Raw genomic sequence first — 16,651 nt, forward strand, 5'->3', positions numbered from 1 at the left:
ATTGGGATATTTTTATTTTGGTGTGTTTGTTTTAATTTGCAATATTTTTATTTTGAATAATAGCTCATCATTAATATCCACTAATTTTGACAGCTGTGAGATTTAAACCCACCTTTTTTCGAACCAAAGCCTAAATATTGAGACTTATACCATTCCGCTTGTCCGTTACATCTAATATGCTTTATATTAAAAATTAAATATAATACGATAATAATTTGACTTGACTTTTTTTACGAATAGTCAACAACACCTCTAATAAATTAACTAAGTATTATTTTGTTTAAGGCTTAAATTGAAATTAGTGAACTAAGTTAATATTCCAAGTAATAAGAAAAACGTAATAATAAAGCAAATATTCTCACCGTTTTCTAATATTTTTTCCATTTGTAATATTTTACAATGAGAGAAAAATTTAATTAATGTTTTTAACACATATTTAGAAGATAAAATATATCCATGTAAGATCTCGTTAGATTTCTCTTAATGTATACTTTTTATTGTATATTTTTTATAATTTTTTATTATGTGTATTTAGAAATATTAAGGTTTAAAATTTACATTGAAAACTGTACAAAAAGCAAATGGAAAGAACAAAAAGAAACAGAAAGAGTACGATATGTACAAAATTTAACCCTGTTCATCATGATGGCTAGGTCAACCATTAGGTCAAATGTTTTGCGCTATCAATTAAGTGTTTGGATAGAGTTACTAATGAATTAAGGTATTAAATATTACACTTGAGTATGGAAGAACGTAAAGGGAGAGTTTCAAATAAAACTAAGGTAAGTGAAGTTCAAAGTAAGTGTTTTGGCTAAGTTTATAAACAATAACATTTTCGCCTATATATGGTAAAGGGCTAAGAAAGAACAATACAACAAATTTAATTTTTTGGACAGAGCTATTTTTCAAATGCCACTGATTTATATTTTTTGTGTAATAACTATGGGTTTTAATTTTAAGTTTCAATATTAAGTGATTTAGCGACACTTTATTTGATCTTTAATGGCATATGTAATTATTACTATAGTCTACAGCGACATTTGTGAAAAATATCACTAAATCCTATATTGCAAAAATATTTAGTGTGATTTTTTATTATGCTGCTAAAGGGTCTAATAAATGTCACTAAATCCTCTATATATACTATTAGAAATTTAAAGTAGCAATATTTAAATTAAATATCGCTAAATATATCCCACTAAAAGCAAATTATATTGTATTGGAAGTGGTCAAAATGTTTATTATTTACTTTTAATTTGTATTTTATTCTTAATCTATAAATTAAAAACATAGTCAAATGGATTTTTGTTTGATTCATTCTAACATAAAGTTTATTAATATCTAGATTTTATAATTTTTAATTATACACAATTAGAGATAATAAGAGTTTTATTAGTATATTGGCAAATGTAGCCAAACCAAATAAAAAATTTGAAAAGAAAAGGAGGAAGTAGCGTGGAAGAGGCTATAATTTTCACGAGGTCAAAAACTGCCCACTCGAACCGATATGGTGCTCGTCCGAGCAACTAAGATAAAATACTTTATATTTGACCAAACTTTAGGTGTTGCATAGACACTATATTAACTCGTCCGAGTTGCAACTCATTCCCATGTATTGTCTACAGTTTCATGATGTGAAAAAGCAAGTTAAAAATATCACATTCTTAACCAGTTTAGTCCCACCATCATCAAGATCATCATCAGCATATCAGTAGATTCTGTTCATGTTATGTTTGGAAATGATGATTTTATTTGAAAATTTAGAATTTGCTTAAATTTATTGTTTGGTAAATAAAAAATTTTAAAATTTGAATTTGGATTAAATTCCACCGTTATTTTTAAAGTAGTTAAAATTGAGAATTTAAGAATGACTACCTAAACCTTGTCATTTTAAAATTTTTCATTCATGATTTCATAATTGAAATCCATAATTTAAAATGAAATTTTTGTTCCTAAACATCCCATGACAGAAATTATGATCATGGTATAAAAAGGATTGGATGATATATCTAAAAAGATCAGAATGTTATAGACTGTGAGACCTCAACTTAAATAAGACCTGCAAATTAGAACATTAAAGCTCCATTTCTCAACTATATATAATTGATATTATCCTTTTTTTTTTGAATTTATAATTAATATTACCCTTAGTTAAACTGTTTCATTATACAATGCTGATTGAGTAATTAATCTTTATAGATTATGAAGGTTTTTGGCAAACGGCTGATAACTAGTAGCTGATAGCTGATTATAGTGGCTGATTTGACCAATTGATTTTATTAACTGGTTTAACTTGCTGATTTTGAACCCGCTGCTATGAGGAGCTTGTTTAAAAATAGCTTATTCATATCAATAAGCTATTTTAACCAACTAATTCACCAAACACTAACATAAACTGGTTTGACCACTCAACACCCTATTTATATCAAAATAAGCTAAAGATAATCAATAAATTAATTTGCCATGTACCCTTATAATAAACGCATACAACTAAAAGTACACTTCTCAACTAAATAAAGTCTTCTCCTACAACATTATACTGGTCAACTAACACAGACACCACACCATCAATAGCCTTATCAGTCCCAACAGTAACAACATTATTAGACACATTTGTAACTCCATGCACAAAAAACACTCCTTCGTGAAAACTATAAATAGAATACTCAAAATGAGCTATTCTATTAGAAAAAAGCAACACTTTTGAAAAGTCAACAACCCACTTTGTAGTTTGACTTCCCTTTAAAGTCAACCTACCCACAGTTGATTTTAATTCCATCCCCATCACATTATTAAAGTCAACCACCACCTGATCAATCTCCTTAAACTCTCCTTGTAATTCAACAATAGGTTTCTTAATATTAGGATCACCACTAAACATATTGTTAATGATATTTAACCCTGAAATTCTACCGTTAATTGCTTTAATTACCACATTTCCATCCCCTAAAAAGAACCCATTAGTGACATGAACTTGAACAGGATCTTCCATAACAATGGAGGTATAATCCAAATAACAATTATCTATCCTTGTTTGTGAAAGACCCGGAAGTTTGACCCATATTCCAATACCACCAAACCCGGATGCCTTATTATATAAATGGGCACCCGTTACCATATTTGCTTGACCTCTAAGAGAAATCCCAATTTGAGATGAAAAAACTACAACATCTGTAATGGCATTATCATTACTTCCAAGATCAATGGCGGTCCCACTGAATTGTCTTTCACCCGGATCGCCGCCAATGGTTTCGTGTTGTCCAAGAAAGGTGTTAGAAATGAAGGTTTCATGGCCGCCATTGACGAGGATTCCTTGGGTTGAGAAGTGGAGGAAGTAACAGTTAGTGACTCGGATTCGGGCCGAGTTAACGATGAGTAGACCTCCACCTCGGAAGGTGGAGTCAAAGAGTATGTCACGAAAGGTTATGTCTTGGAATTGGATTCCATTGATTTGGTTTAAGGTGTGTTTGGTTGTGGCTGAGGAGTTTGTAAGGATGGTTTTAGGTGGTTGGGAAGATAGTTCTATTAGGTAACGATTTATCGGAAATGTGTTTGATGCTCTTAGTGTTCCTCCTTGTACCTGTTGATTTATATGGTATATCAATGGAATTTTACAAGTTGATTTATGGAATTTATATTAGAAATCAAAGTTATTTAAATTTTAACGAATACTAAATATTTTTAGTTTAAAAGACTTTCATGTGAAGGAGTATGAGTATATAAATATAACGTATTTCTAAAGCTTTCATAAACTCATAATCAAATTAAACTTTTATTATTAGATGAGCGCTTTTACGATCAAGTTAAATTTCTAATTGAATTAGATTATTCAATAATTCAACACTTTTTATCTAAGTATCTAACGGGTGCATAATTAAAAAGTGACAAAATTATACAATAATGAGTGGGTGATCCGTGATATAGCTTTCCTCATATGACTAAACCACCCAGGGACCGAGAGATGAATGTTGCTATTACCAACTACCATCAAGAACCATTATCAAAATTCAATTCATTTGTTATATACTTTCTCATGTGAAAACGTATGTAAGCATAGCTGATTATATTGTACCCTCTCTATCCTTTTAATTGACAAATTCTTAAATGAGACGATTATTGGATAAATGGTCATTTAAAGCCTTCTCCAACAACTATTTTTTCATTCATAGAGCTATTTAATTTCTCTAACAACACTTTTGTCATTCATGGTGTTGGTGTGAATTAATCTTAATACAAAAACTTTATATTATTTGACCATGCTTTATGAAGGTTGAAAAAGAGTTGTTAGAAAATCCCTATAACTAGATGATAGTTTCATTCATTTGTAAACACATAATTCTTAATTTCTCATCTCTATTGTTATTCACTTGTGCAAGAGTGGTATTTGCTACGCACCTCTAGTAATGACTAATGAGTGTGCATAGCTATTGGTGGGTATGTTAACCTTGGGAAAGTCCCTTCTATTTACACTTGGGATAGTTGGGAAATAACTTTCTTAATGCAACGATAAGTTCGTGTTACACTATACCTTTCCATATCAAACACATGTTAAACACAACTCAAACATATTTCTCATATACAAATGTTATAAATAATCAATGTGTGTTAATTGTAGTCATATGAAGATTTTGAGAAGAACTTGAAGAGGCCTATAATTCCAACAACGGTTTTATCGTGAAACCTTTTCTATTAGGTTGATCTAATATATATTTACAACCTCGAAGTGCTCTCTTATAACTTTAAAGTGATTGATTACAATTTTAAATTAATTAATTAGAAAAATTATCTAATTATATAAACACGTCTCATGATAAGACTGTCTCATACAAAACTTGTTGCCTTTAATTAATTTTATTACTGAAAATGACATTATGCTCCCTCATAGTGGCAATAATAATTTCAAAGAGACATAGTATATACTTGAAATTAGGACTTAGGAGGAACATAAAGAGAAGAAAAAAATAATTACCACAAGATTGGCAGAAAGAGTGGGAAAAGGAAGAGGTTTGGTGATAAGATAATGACCACCTTGCAAATGAATGACAACACCACCCAAATCATTAACACCAGGCAACATTTGAAGTCCTTTTTGCACTTGGAATGCATCTGAAATTGTCTTCATAAAAGCCTCACTGCTGTCTTGTGTTCCACTTGGGTCTGCCCCGTACTCTTCCGGATAATACACTCTTCCTCTTCCTTCCTATACAATATATTATCCCTAGCTTAATCATCTTCAAATACAACAGGGAACAAATATATACAATACTTAATAACTTTTTAATTGGCTAATAATAATAAATTAATTATGTAATGAATTTAGATGAAAAAAAATGAAAAATCTTATTTCAGTTAGAGCAAATACCACTGATATTATACTAAGAGTTTCTAACGGTACGTAGAGTATATAATAATATATTCTAGAATGTAAATTGTTAGTTTAAAACTTTTTTTTGGGTCTTTTTGTCACGTCGACTTCTTATAGCAAAATCCTATTGTGTATAATATACAATGCTGATCAAACGCATAAACAAATGAGAAAATACATGACCATCCAAAAGAAAAAAAACAATTGAAGGTTGGTAATTCACTTACTGTTTTGAGTAGTGATCCTAACTTTGGATTTGTAGATGTCTTATCTTGAATTTTCTTAAAAAACTCAACTTTCTTATGATGATTAAAAGATATTGCCTCATAATATTCAATATTTAGCAGAAAGAAAAAGAAGACAAAACCCAACAAAATCTTCATGATTGTGAAAGTTTTGATGGTACCAACGTTTGATCCGATCCCTAGCTTGATATTATATTAAGAGGTTCGACTTCTCAACCATCAATAAGAAGACACGTGGACCAATGAAAAACCAATTAAAGCATTTAAGAAGAGGGAGGAATTGTTTCAAAGACGTAGGAATTAGGATTTAATTTTAAAGTGCTTATTTCCAAGAGCAGTAAAAGGGTAGGTAACAATTGGCAAATTATTAAATGAATAATTTAGTGGTGGGTAGTTTTGAGTAGGAGAGCATTTAATTTATAATGTTTACATTTAATTGTTGCATAATCATCAATCTGATACTTTATTTTTAGCTAAGATGATTTTGTAGAGTTCATACTTTGCTAACATGATAATAAAAAAAAATGATAATATATGATAAAATACCCTTCAAAAAAAAAAAAAAAACTGATTTTTTCATTTATTAGGACTATGCTACGATGAACGTGAAGTTATTGAGACACGAAATAGAGTTAAAGCCCAAAAGGCTAACTTGCTCGATCGAGCCTGTAGGGTGCATGAGCTAGATATGGTCATACATAGAGAGTACACTCATAGGTTCCCTAATCTTAGATCCTAGGAAAGAGGCTCAAGTTGTAAGTCTGCCCTGCGAACAACTTGATCCATTACCTCCCTTCAACCCTTTGAGAAAAAAACATCAAAAAGGAAAGAAAGTCCATAATCACAACCCATAAAATAGATTATGACATTTAATCAATAACACAATATTCTTGGCAGGCCAACTGGCCCAATCCGGTCTTGATCCAAGGTATAATTAACCCGCTTGAATTCGAGTTCTAAATGTTATTTTAATCGCAAAAATTTGTATATGGGGGCTTCATGCGTGCGACCAAAAAATTTTAGGCTTGTCGAATTCAAGCCATAAAAAACCCATTTCAAGAGTTAAAAAGTCAAATCTAACACTTAAAAACCTTACTCCAAGCCTCAATCTTCCTTTTACAAAGACTTAATTTAAATTTTTAGCAATCAACTTTAATCATTAAAACACTCATTCCACCACTTAAAATGACACTCTTAAAACCCTTACTCCAACCTTTTTATATTTTACTTACCTATTCCAATTGTTATTCATTTTAAGACTTAAAATCTCTATTCCAATGGTTTAAAATTTGTCAAATTCAAGATTTATAATGCCTAGTTCAAGGTCGTCTAAAATGTTCAATTTAAGCTTTAAAATAAAAAATTCAAAATTATGGGCTGAATCTGATCGTACATATGTGATTGTCTCACAGAAGATTTGTTGTATATTAATATAACATTGAATTTCAGACCAATTAAGATTTGGGTTGAAGGGAGACCCAACCTGCCAAATTAAATTCTAAAGATAAGAACAATGTCAGACTAGCGTAAGATTTAAGAAATACGCAAATTCTTGTGAGAGAGAGTTTTTTGAGAATTTTAAATTTGGTCGGCCCATTATATACTTTCTCCTTTTTTATTTAGTTGCACCCAAGGACAATTTGACACTATTCATTCAATGTCGCTTAATTTCATATTGTCGTTAATCAATAAGTTAAAACATAGTCATGTGGGATCTTGTTAGAATCGTCTCAATGTGAATTTTATTAATTTTCAGTTTCTATAATTTTTCAATGTATATGGTTAGAGATATTAACGATTAAATTAGAGCATTGGGGCGAGTGAAACTGTCCTTGGATGCAAGTAAAAAAAATAGAGAAAGTTTTTTTTTAAATATTGTAAGTAGGCATTAAGAATAATATAAGTAGACATTTAAGATATTGAAAGTAAGCATAAAAGATATAGTAGCATTAAGGATAATGTAAGTAGGCATTAAGAATATAATAAGCAGATATTAATCTTTAATGGGCTGTACTTGATATACGTGTCTCAAAGAGACGGTCTCTTAAGAGACTAGCTTTAAGAAATATAGTCAACCATTAATCATCGCCATTTCTTGGTAGTACAAGCAATGAACAAGTACATTTGAGGTGCTAAATGAAAATGTGATTTCCAAGTAAATTGTGTACATCATTCCATTTTTGGTGAGCTTCTCTCCTCTATCATACCACTTAGAAGAATAATGACATCCACATAAACGAAACACATGTTCTTTTATTTTTTGCCCGCTGAATATTCCACTTAAAATGAGATGTAAATAGAATTTTAATGCAGATAGCTATGCTTATTTTGTAAATAAACAAGGGTCCTTAAGTCTTTTTCTAATTTTGCTTAGTATGTTATTGTGCCAGCTGTGTAGTGTGCATGTTGTGTATATATACCTTGAAGGCTTTCTGTGATGGAAGCACAAATTTGGAGGCAAGTGCCTCTCCTATTTCACACACACTTGTGCAAATAACTAAAGAATATTATGTCATCATGCTATCAAAGCAGGAGGTCGACCAATCCACAAAATTCTGCTGAACCAGTACCTTGTACTGCTGCAATTTTGTTGCACACATTCCTTTCTTTCTGTTTGTCGTGATCTTTCTCTTCCTTTCACTCTTTTCTTTTCTTTCTTTCTATTCTCTGGATAACAATGGCTGAGACGGAGAATTAAAAGCAAAATAAAAAGAATCCAAATCAATACAGCCCATTATACCTTCATCCTTCTGATAGATCAGCTACAGTAAGTGTGGAAAAACTGCAAGGTGTGACTGATTACAGAGAATGGAGAAGGTCCATGGAAATAGCCTTATCTTCAATGATGAAGCCAGGGCAGAAATGTGGAACACTTGCAACGACATGGTGATAGCATGGATATTGGGATCAGTAAGTGAAAGTATTAAAAAATCTATTATGTATTTAACTTCTGCTTTTGATATATGGAAACATCTTGAGAGAAAGTATTCGATAACTAATGGAGCAAGAAAATATCAGTTGAATAAAAATGTGTATGATGCAAAAAAAAACAACATGAGTGTGAATGAGTACTATACTTATATGCAAGGCATATGGGAAGAATTAGACTCATTAAATGTTTGGCCAGTGTTATCTACTGTGTCTGAAGAAATGCAAAATTTCTTAGATGTGTTGAGTAAACAGAGGGATGAGCAAAAGTTGCTTCAGTTTCTTACTGGGTCCTATAATGCTCAAAGAAGTCACATATTGATGATGACTCCTCTTCCTAGTGTAGAGATAGTGTGCTCTATGATTCAGCAAGAAGAGAGTCAAAGGTGTAGAAGTGTGCAAGGCATGTGGTGTAAAAGGTCATACTAGTGATCATTGTTGGACTGTGGGGGGGTATCCTAAATGGCATCCAAGACAAAAAAATCATGGTGGAAATATTAGTGATATTAGAAGTAGAGATCAAGGAGGAAGATACAGTAATAAGGGTGGTAGAGTGAACTATAATAGAGGAGGAAAAATTCAGCAATATGGAGCAGGCAGTAGGACTGCTGCTAATGCACAAGGAGACTATGATGTTCAATCATTAAGCAGTATTGGGACCAGCATAAGTGCACAACAGCTGGAGCAGTTGTTGAAGCTTGACAACATTTAAGGTTGTTTTTTTGGTTGATTATTCTTTGTTCAAAAAACTTGCTGGCCGAAGCTTCATTGTTTTTTTGGTCTATGTGAATGATCCCATCCTTGCTGGTAATAATATCCACCTAATACAAGAAACCAAAGCTTGGTTGTCTAGTCTATTTCACATGAAAGACTTGGGCTCCCTTTCCTAGTTTCCTAGGCATTGAGGTTGCTTGTACTTCTCAAGGCATATTTTTGTCTCAAAAGAAATATGTCAATGATCTGTTGAAATAATTCCACATGACCAAGTCCTTGCGCCTTCGCTTGGCACCACACCTCAAACTCACCTCCACAACTAGTGACCCCTTACCTCATCCAGAAACCTTCCAAAGACTGGTTGGAAAATTGATATATCTCACCATAATCAGGCCTGATATTTCATACATTGTCCATATCCTAAGCCCATTCATGAATCAACCTACTACATCTCATCTCCAAGTAGCCTTTGGTGTGCTCAGATACCTCTCTAAGTCTCCTGGCCAAGGCTACTCCTTGCAAAGTCCATTGCTCACCTCACAACATATTGTGATTGTGACTGGGCTGGTGCCCATCTACAAGACGCTCCACTTGTGGTTTTTGCATCCTTCTTGGTGACTCTCCCATATCATGGAATTCTAAACGCCAATGTGTGGTAGCTCGATTCTCAGCTGAAGCAGAATATAGAGCCATTGCTCTCACCACATGTGAGGTTCTGTGGGTTAATCAGCTGCTGAAGGAATTAGGGCTCAAGAATATGCCTTCCACTGATCTCAAGTGTGACAATCATGCAACACTATCCATAGCAACCAACCCAGTTCTCCATGAAAGAACCAAACACATCGAAGTAGACTGCCATTTCATCTGAGAAAAAGTTACCTCAGGTGTCATAACTCCTTCACACATACCCACCTCCAGCCAACTTGTAGATGTTTTTACTAAGGTTCTTCCAATCAACTAGCAGGCTCTTTTGTTGTCTAAGATGGGAGTTCGCAGTACTGCTCCACTCTCATCTTGAGGGGGAGTAATGCAGATAGCTATGCTTATTTTGTAAATAAACAAGGGTCCTTAAGTCTTTTTCTAATTTTGCTTAGTTTGTTATTGTGCCAACTGTGTAGTGTGCATGCTGTGTACTTTGTATATATATGCCTTGATGGCTTTTTGTAATGGAAGCACAAATTTGGAGGCACATACCTCTCCAAATTCACACACACTTGTGCAAATAACAGAAGAATATTTTGTCATCAGATTTGAATTTATGACTTTTTGTCTTTGTAGTCATCTAAAAGTGTATGACGAAGGCCATAGTGAAGGTATCGACAATCTAATAGCGAGAAAGAGCACACAAACTAGCACATCACCAAGTTTAACTTTCTTTCGCACAAAATGGACAAAACTTACACATTTCAAGATAAGTATATTACACCAACATTATCACAATAAATAAGAGTTCCTCAATGTAGAGAATTTCGGGGTATATTTATGTGGAAGGAATAAAAAAATAATAACGTGGACAATAAAATTTAGAGTGATATTGAACAACTAATGCTTAAAGTAATAATAATAGCACTAGAAACATATAAGATTACAATATATATACTACTATATTGTAGTAACTCACTTTTACTCTTACAATAATTCACTCTAAAATATTGCTCTCACTTTTGCTTTACCACTCAAAGATGTTGTGGTAGGATGATGAAAATGCAAGTGATGAGAACCCTATTTATACTACTAGAAATGCTCCAAAATTTAACAAAGGTTGACAAGTAATTAAAGCTTTTACACTTAGCTTAATAGGGAGGGGTGATAGGAGTAGAATTTTACCACCCTTAATTGTAAATTTTTAACTAATAAATTGATAAAAAAGAAGTGATTGGTGACTTTGTTTAACACTCAAAATATATTTAAATGCGATGTAGAGCACTCATATGTTCCATTGTAGTACCTTCGGAACATGTGTAACAAGCATATTTGCTGAAACACGTTATATTTTCTTAACCTTGACTAAGCAATTTGAGTTAACTATTATGATAAGTAAGCATAGATCATCCTTAATTTAAGGTGAAAAAAAAAATTAACATGAGACCCTTAATGATGAAACTATAATTGTGTATTAAATCTCTAATGTAAAAAAAGAATTGCAAAATTAAACTTTACATGAACCAAAGAAGACTATAGTAATCAACATTACATAATTAACAAACCCTTTTGATAGGCAAAATAAGAGGATGGACCAAAATTCAAAAACTAATCTATGCGTAGGACTTTTTGGATTACAGAATAGGCCGAAGAAAAAAAATAATTAGGTGAAAATCAAACTCATGATTTTTTTTCTGAAAGTGATATTTGCTCTCCAACTAATTAGTGAAATTAAGGAGTTCGATGGTAAGGAAATGTGGATTGGGCCCTGTGCTTTCTTTTCTCGAGAAATTGTCGCAACGATCGTTTCATAGATTGAGTACCATTTTGAGCACATAATCTTTGAGATTGTAAGGTTTGTGAGATGGAATGATTAGCATCATCTCCACCTGTATATTGTGATCTACACATCATTCCTTCTGTTGATTTATACCTACTTGCTAGAGATATTATACTTCTTGCCTGTACAAAAATAATAAAACCATTCATTAACTGTATAGCAAGGGAAAATTTAGGTCTGAGCCTACCCTTTAAGATTCAAATTATCTGATCAAAACTATTCCCTATAACATACATACATATATAGTTTAAATAGATCCACTAAACAATTGAGTTAGTTTAATAATGTTCTATCAACACTATACTAATATTTTAGATTCGCCCTTGTAATACTTAGCTTACTAGATTTTTGTTAGAGTATATAATGTGTCATGGAGTCTTAACCTAAAGTTTAAGCTGATTGTTAAGACCCATTATATGTACTATAACAATTATTTGTTACCCATTTTTCACATTACAAAGTCCTCTTTGTTTTTTCTTAAACAGAAATTAATAGCAAAGTTATAACAATTAATTCTAGATGTTTCTTGACAAATACATAGTATCATGAGAAACTTAAATCACATGTTTAAATTTTATTTATTTCCTCTAAGTGAAATATTTTATGTTAAATTTAAAAGATATTTATATTGTATTTATTCTTCTAATTCAATGAGTTTTTTAAAAAGATGTATAATAACTTATTTAATGTATTATTAGGCTTGAATTATCGGCTTAAGTTTTTTATTGATTTGAATTTTCTAAGTGGGATATATAAAGATAGGACTTGCGGAATCTATTAATTTAAATTTATATGCAGAATTTTCATTTTTGAATATTCTTTAAAAAATTGATTATTATACACTGCATTGACAGCATTATTAACCATTGAGATTGAAAAATTAAAATAATTCCAAATCTAAACATGTAAAAAAAACTTTAAAAAAAAGGTAAAAATAAATTAATAAAGAAGATAATCTTAATAAAATACCTGATCTTGGGTTACATCGCAAACACAGATTCTTCCATTATAGAAAATAGTCATTTGTTCTTGCTTTGAACTTTTTCCTCCATTACTTGATTGCCTGTTAATTATCAACACACAACAATATTAATTAAAAAATCAAATCAATAATCACCTAATTTTATTAATCAATTTGAAAAAAATTATAATCAATTAACAAATAAGAGATACATACGTTGTAGACAGAGACGCAGAAGATGGTAGAAGGCCAAGCTCAAGATCGAATTCCATTTTATTTTTGTAAAAAATTGATTATGCAGATAATTATTTGTGAGGATTTTATAATAATAATGATGAAATTTGAAAGAAAAACAATAAAAAAAATTGAAGTAGACAAGGGTGATGTTGAAAAATGGAAATATGAAAGGGTAGAAGAAAAAATGAAGATTTATATAAATATATGAAAAGAAGGCGGTAAAGCAGGCGCTATAAAAACATGCGGCCGGGCCGGGAAGATTAAATTACGGCGGGCCCCGACATGATAAAGTTGATGGCTTAGACTTAGTTTGTAGTTTCTTTAAAATGAAATCACGTGATAAACGTATTTTTTAGGCCACACTTAATTCACTCTTCTTAAACGCAACTTGCCAAATTCATTTCCACGTGTCCTATTATGCTTTCAAAACCCGCTATTTTATTTTAATTTCGTCCCTCTCTTTACTTAATTTATTATTTGTACTCCCTTTTTAATATTTATGTCGTTTTAAATATTTTATTTTAGTAAGAGAAATTTAATTAAGATTTTTAAAACACATAAATGATAAGTTATATTTATGTAAAATCTCATTAGATTTGTCTTATTGTATATTTTTTATAATATATTTTTTATGATATAAATTTAGAGATATTAAGACTTAAAATTTAATTTGAAAATTATACAAAAAGTAAACGGGATGAAAAAGAAAAGCTGAGAGAAGGAGTAATATTTTCATTTTGATTTAAGAGTCGTCTAGTTTATTTTATATGAAAAGGTGCTAACAACAGTTTTACTTTACATATATAGAGAAACAACAATTAGTCAAATACATGCTAATTAGTTTTATTATTATATATAATAACGGCAATAACTTTTGACTTAAGATTTACTTAATATAAATACTTTTTCAAATACAGAAGCAAAGTATTTCAAAAATCTTCTAATTCTAAAAATGTAATGTACTGTTTAATTTTGTAAAAAAAAAAACGTACAAAAGTATGTTACGTTGGAGTATTCGTTTTCACAAATCAATGCCGCAAAAACTACGTCGGCAAGAAAATGAACGAAAGTTTATTTTTTAATAAATACTAAACCATTATTAATAATACACATGTTTAAGTGTGGATGATGTTGCAAATACTTCACACGGAGACAAGATCCCACATTAATAAAATAGTGGGTTATTGATTTGCATATATATTGAGTGAACTAATCTTTCTACTATCATATAATTTTGGAAAACAATGAACCTTACCAAGTATTATGTGCAAATCAATGCTCTTGACTCGTGCTTTTGCGGGCTTGAGCCCAAGGGTGTCCCATGTCCACACAAGTGGGCCACCGTGAGATTATGTGACGAATTGTCACAACCTAATAGATAATTTTAAAATTTAATTAAATATATATATATATATATATATATATATATAGAGAGAGAGAGAGATGTGTGTGAGAGAGAGAGATCGGAGTGATTTTAAATTTGATTATGACCTAATTCAACTAATTGAGAAGAAAACAACTTAAATAAATATATATTTTCTCCCTTTTTTAATGTTTTTCCCATTTAGAATATTTTATTTATAGGAGTAAGGAATTTATTTAAGGTTTTTGAGATATTTATAGAAGATAAAATGTATTCGATCATGTAAGATCTCGTTAGATTCATCTTGATATATACTTTTTTATTATATATTTTTTATAATTTTTATGATGCGTATTTAGAGATATTAAAGTTTGTTTTGAAAATTGTGCAAAAAGCAAACGAGAAGAACAAAAAAAAACGAAAGGAGTACAAAATTCAATAATAACCTAAACCGTCCATGTCTAATAGTGAGGACCCGAGGAGTGTATTTCTTCTCTGGTCTACTCTCTTCACTCTGGATTTAACTTATTCTCACTCATCATTATCATAACCATAGTGTAATCTACTCGTAGAAAAAAAAAAGTTTGATAAATAAATATTTTCATAGTTTAAAGTGCCAAATATTAAAAGAAATTAAAAAATATAATGAACAAATGCTTTTTATGATAAAAAATGAAAAAAATAAAAATATTCTCATTTAGAAAGCGTAAAGTGAGGATAAGCAGGCGTGAAGAATTTAAATACATACTCTTAAGTCTTAGCATAGATAAAAAATAATATGGCTAGCTAGTTTGGTATGAGAAATGAGACTTCTTTTGGCAGTTGATTTTGAGAAAAATTCAAATTGCAATATTTATCATATCTCCTTTTTGGTGCCCTGCATCAATCTCATTGAAGGTTAAAGTATATAATTTAAAATATCTTTGGAGCCTTATTGTTGATTCGTACTTTTGGTCGAGTTATCTCTATTTCTTAATCTAATTACCGTAAAAAATATTCATAGAAACTAAAAAAAATAGAATCTTTTAGAAAGTAAATATATTATTTTATTAAATAAAATAAAAAGTGAGAACCTTAAACATTATAAAATATTAAAAGAATGTTATATTAGAAAAAATATAAAGATCACAATTACTAAAAAATATTATAAAATTAGAGAGAAACATGTGACATGTGAGGACCATAAGAAATATAAAAATACTTCTATTAAAATAAAGTTAGTAAAAGATATGTAGAAACCAAAAGCATTATTAAAATATTAGAATGAGAATGAAAAAAGTTAATTTTGTCTAAAATTTATGATATAAATAGAAAGATTTTTTATAGGAACAACAAATAAAACGCTCTAAAATGACAAATGATAATTTCTTTAAGAAACGGATAGTGTTAAAATTCAATGTGACAAAAAAAGCATGGATCCAATTTCATCTTACCCCTAAAATTTTTCTATAAGAGAACAAAGTAGAGTATAAAGCATTCAACCTTAATCTGTAGCTTAAATTTTTGGTTGAGTTATTAGTTCATTTTTCCTTAATAATTATTTTGATCATAAAATGAAAAAGAGTAAAAGACTATATGGCATGATGTAAATAAAATGGCTATCACACTCATAAACAAATACTCCTAACATCATGGTTTGATTATTTGTACCTCGATATCTCTTGTCAAAGATTTTTCGCAGTGAATTTTATGAAAATTCCATATAACATACAATGTGTTTTGTATATATATTTTAACTAAAATTCATAGCATTTTTTCCCTATAATTTAACACTCATATTATTCCTCCAAATCATAAAAATGTTAACTAACAGAAATTGGCAGAAATATAATAAGTTAACAGCCTTTAATTCCTATATTTATACATAAATAGATAAATCAATAATATGTAACTTTAAAAATAAGAAATTAAAATATAAATAAATTTATGTTTGAGGTGCTTTATCTTCAAGATTTTAGTATAGTCGAACACCTTATATATATTATGACTAATAGCTTTATATTTAATTCATAAAAATGTGTAGCAATAGCTAAAATAATGAAGTACTTCTTCCGTTCTGAAATTAAAGGGGTCTTTAAAGGTGTGCGGGCTGATCGACAACATAGAGCCCCTTCCTTCTCTCTCATATATGAAAAAGTTAATAAAAAAGAAATAAGTCAAGTTTATGATAAAATAAATATATTTACTATAAATAAGCCGTAAAATAAAAGTTTTGCACAGGGCCCCCGAAATTTTTCAAGACGGTTCTGTTTGAAATACTTGCTACAATATGGTTATGAACACTATTTATCGTTTAAGCTAATTTTATATTTTGCGACTAATGTGTAAGAAAAAATAGTCATGTGGAATCTTGTTT

General features: G+C 30.3%; 2 protein-coding genes across 2 annotated transcripts; both read right to left on the minus strand.

Annotated features, from left to right (window-relative positions):
• Nucleotides 1-2,150: 2,150 nt before the first annotated feature.
• On the minus strand, nucleotides 2,151-5,758 carry LOC130813913 (polygalacturonase QRT3). The gene is made up of 3 exons (XM_057679821.1): nucleotides 5,593-5,758; nucleotides 4,970-5,200; nucleotides 2,151-3,580 (listed from the first exon to the last, which is right to left on the minus strand). The coding sequence occupies exons 1-3, from the start codon at nucleotides 5,746-5,748 to the stop codon at nucleotides 2,510-2,512; spliced, it is 1,458 nt and encodes a 485-aa protein (XP_057535804.1). The 5' UTR covers nucleotides 5,749-5,758; the 3' UTR covers nucleotides 2,151-2,509.
• Nucleotides 5,759-11,393: 5,635 nt separating this feature from the next.
• On the minus strand, nucleotides 11,394-13,118 carry LOC130813863 (protein TIFY 5A-like). The gene is made up of 3 exons (XM_057679763.1): nucleotides 12,912-13,118; nucleotides 12,704-12,797; nucleotides 11,394-11,856 (listed from the first exon to the last, which is right to left on the minus strand). Exons 1-3 carry the CDS (start codon nucleotides 12,965-12,967, stop codon nucleotides 11,626-11,628), a joined length of 381 nt encoding a protein of 126 aa, XP_057535746.1. The 5' UTR covers nucleotides 12,968-13,118; the 3' UTR covers nucleotides 11,394-11,625.
• Between the last annotated feature and the right edge of the window lie 3,533 nt (nucleotides 13,119-16,651).

Source organism: Amaranthus tricolor, chromosome 5 (genome assembly GCF_026212465.1).
Source record: "Amaranthus tricolor cultivar Red isolate AtriRed21 chromosome 5, ASM2621246v1, whole genome shotgun sequence".
Lineage (NCBI taxonomy): Eukaryota > Viridiplantae > Streptophyta > Magnoliopsida > Caryophyllales > Amaranthaceae > Amaranthus > Amaranthus tricolor.

What these genes read in the sequence shown, in the direction of transcription:
- LOC130813913 (XM_057679821.1), bottom strand. Translation starts at nt 5,748, where the DNA reads ATGAAGATTTTGTTGGGTTTTGTCTTCTTTTTCTTTCTGCTAAATATT. An exon ending in TAGGATCACTACTCAAAACA is followed by an intron (nt 5,201 to 5,592) that starts GTAAGTGAATTA and finishes TATATTGTATAG; the next exon opens with GAAGGAAGAGGAAGAGTGTA. An exon ending in CTCTTTCTGCCAATCTTGTG is followed by an intron (nt 3,581 to 4,969) that starts GTAATTATTTTT and finishes ATAAATCAACAG; the next exon opens with GTACAAGGAGGAACACTAAG.
- LOC130813863 (XM_057679763.1), bottom strand. Translation starts at nt 12,967, where the DNA reads ATGGAATTCGATCTTGAGCTTGGCCTTCTACCATCTTCTGCGTCTCTG. An exon ending in TCTGCGTCTCTGTCTACAAC is followed by an intron (nt 12,798 to 12,911) that starts GTATGTATCTCT and finishes GATAATTAACAG; the next exon opens with GCAATCAAGTAATGGAGGAA. An exon ending in GCGATGTAACCCAAGATCAG is followed by an intron (nt 11,857 to 12,703) that starts GTATTTTATTAA and finishes ATTTTTGTACAG; the next exon opens with GCAAGAAGTATAATATCTCT.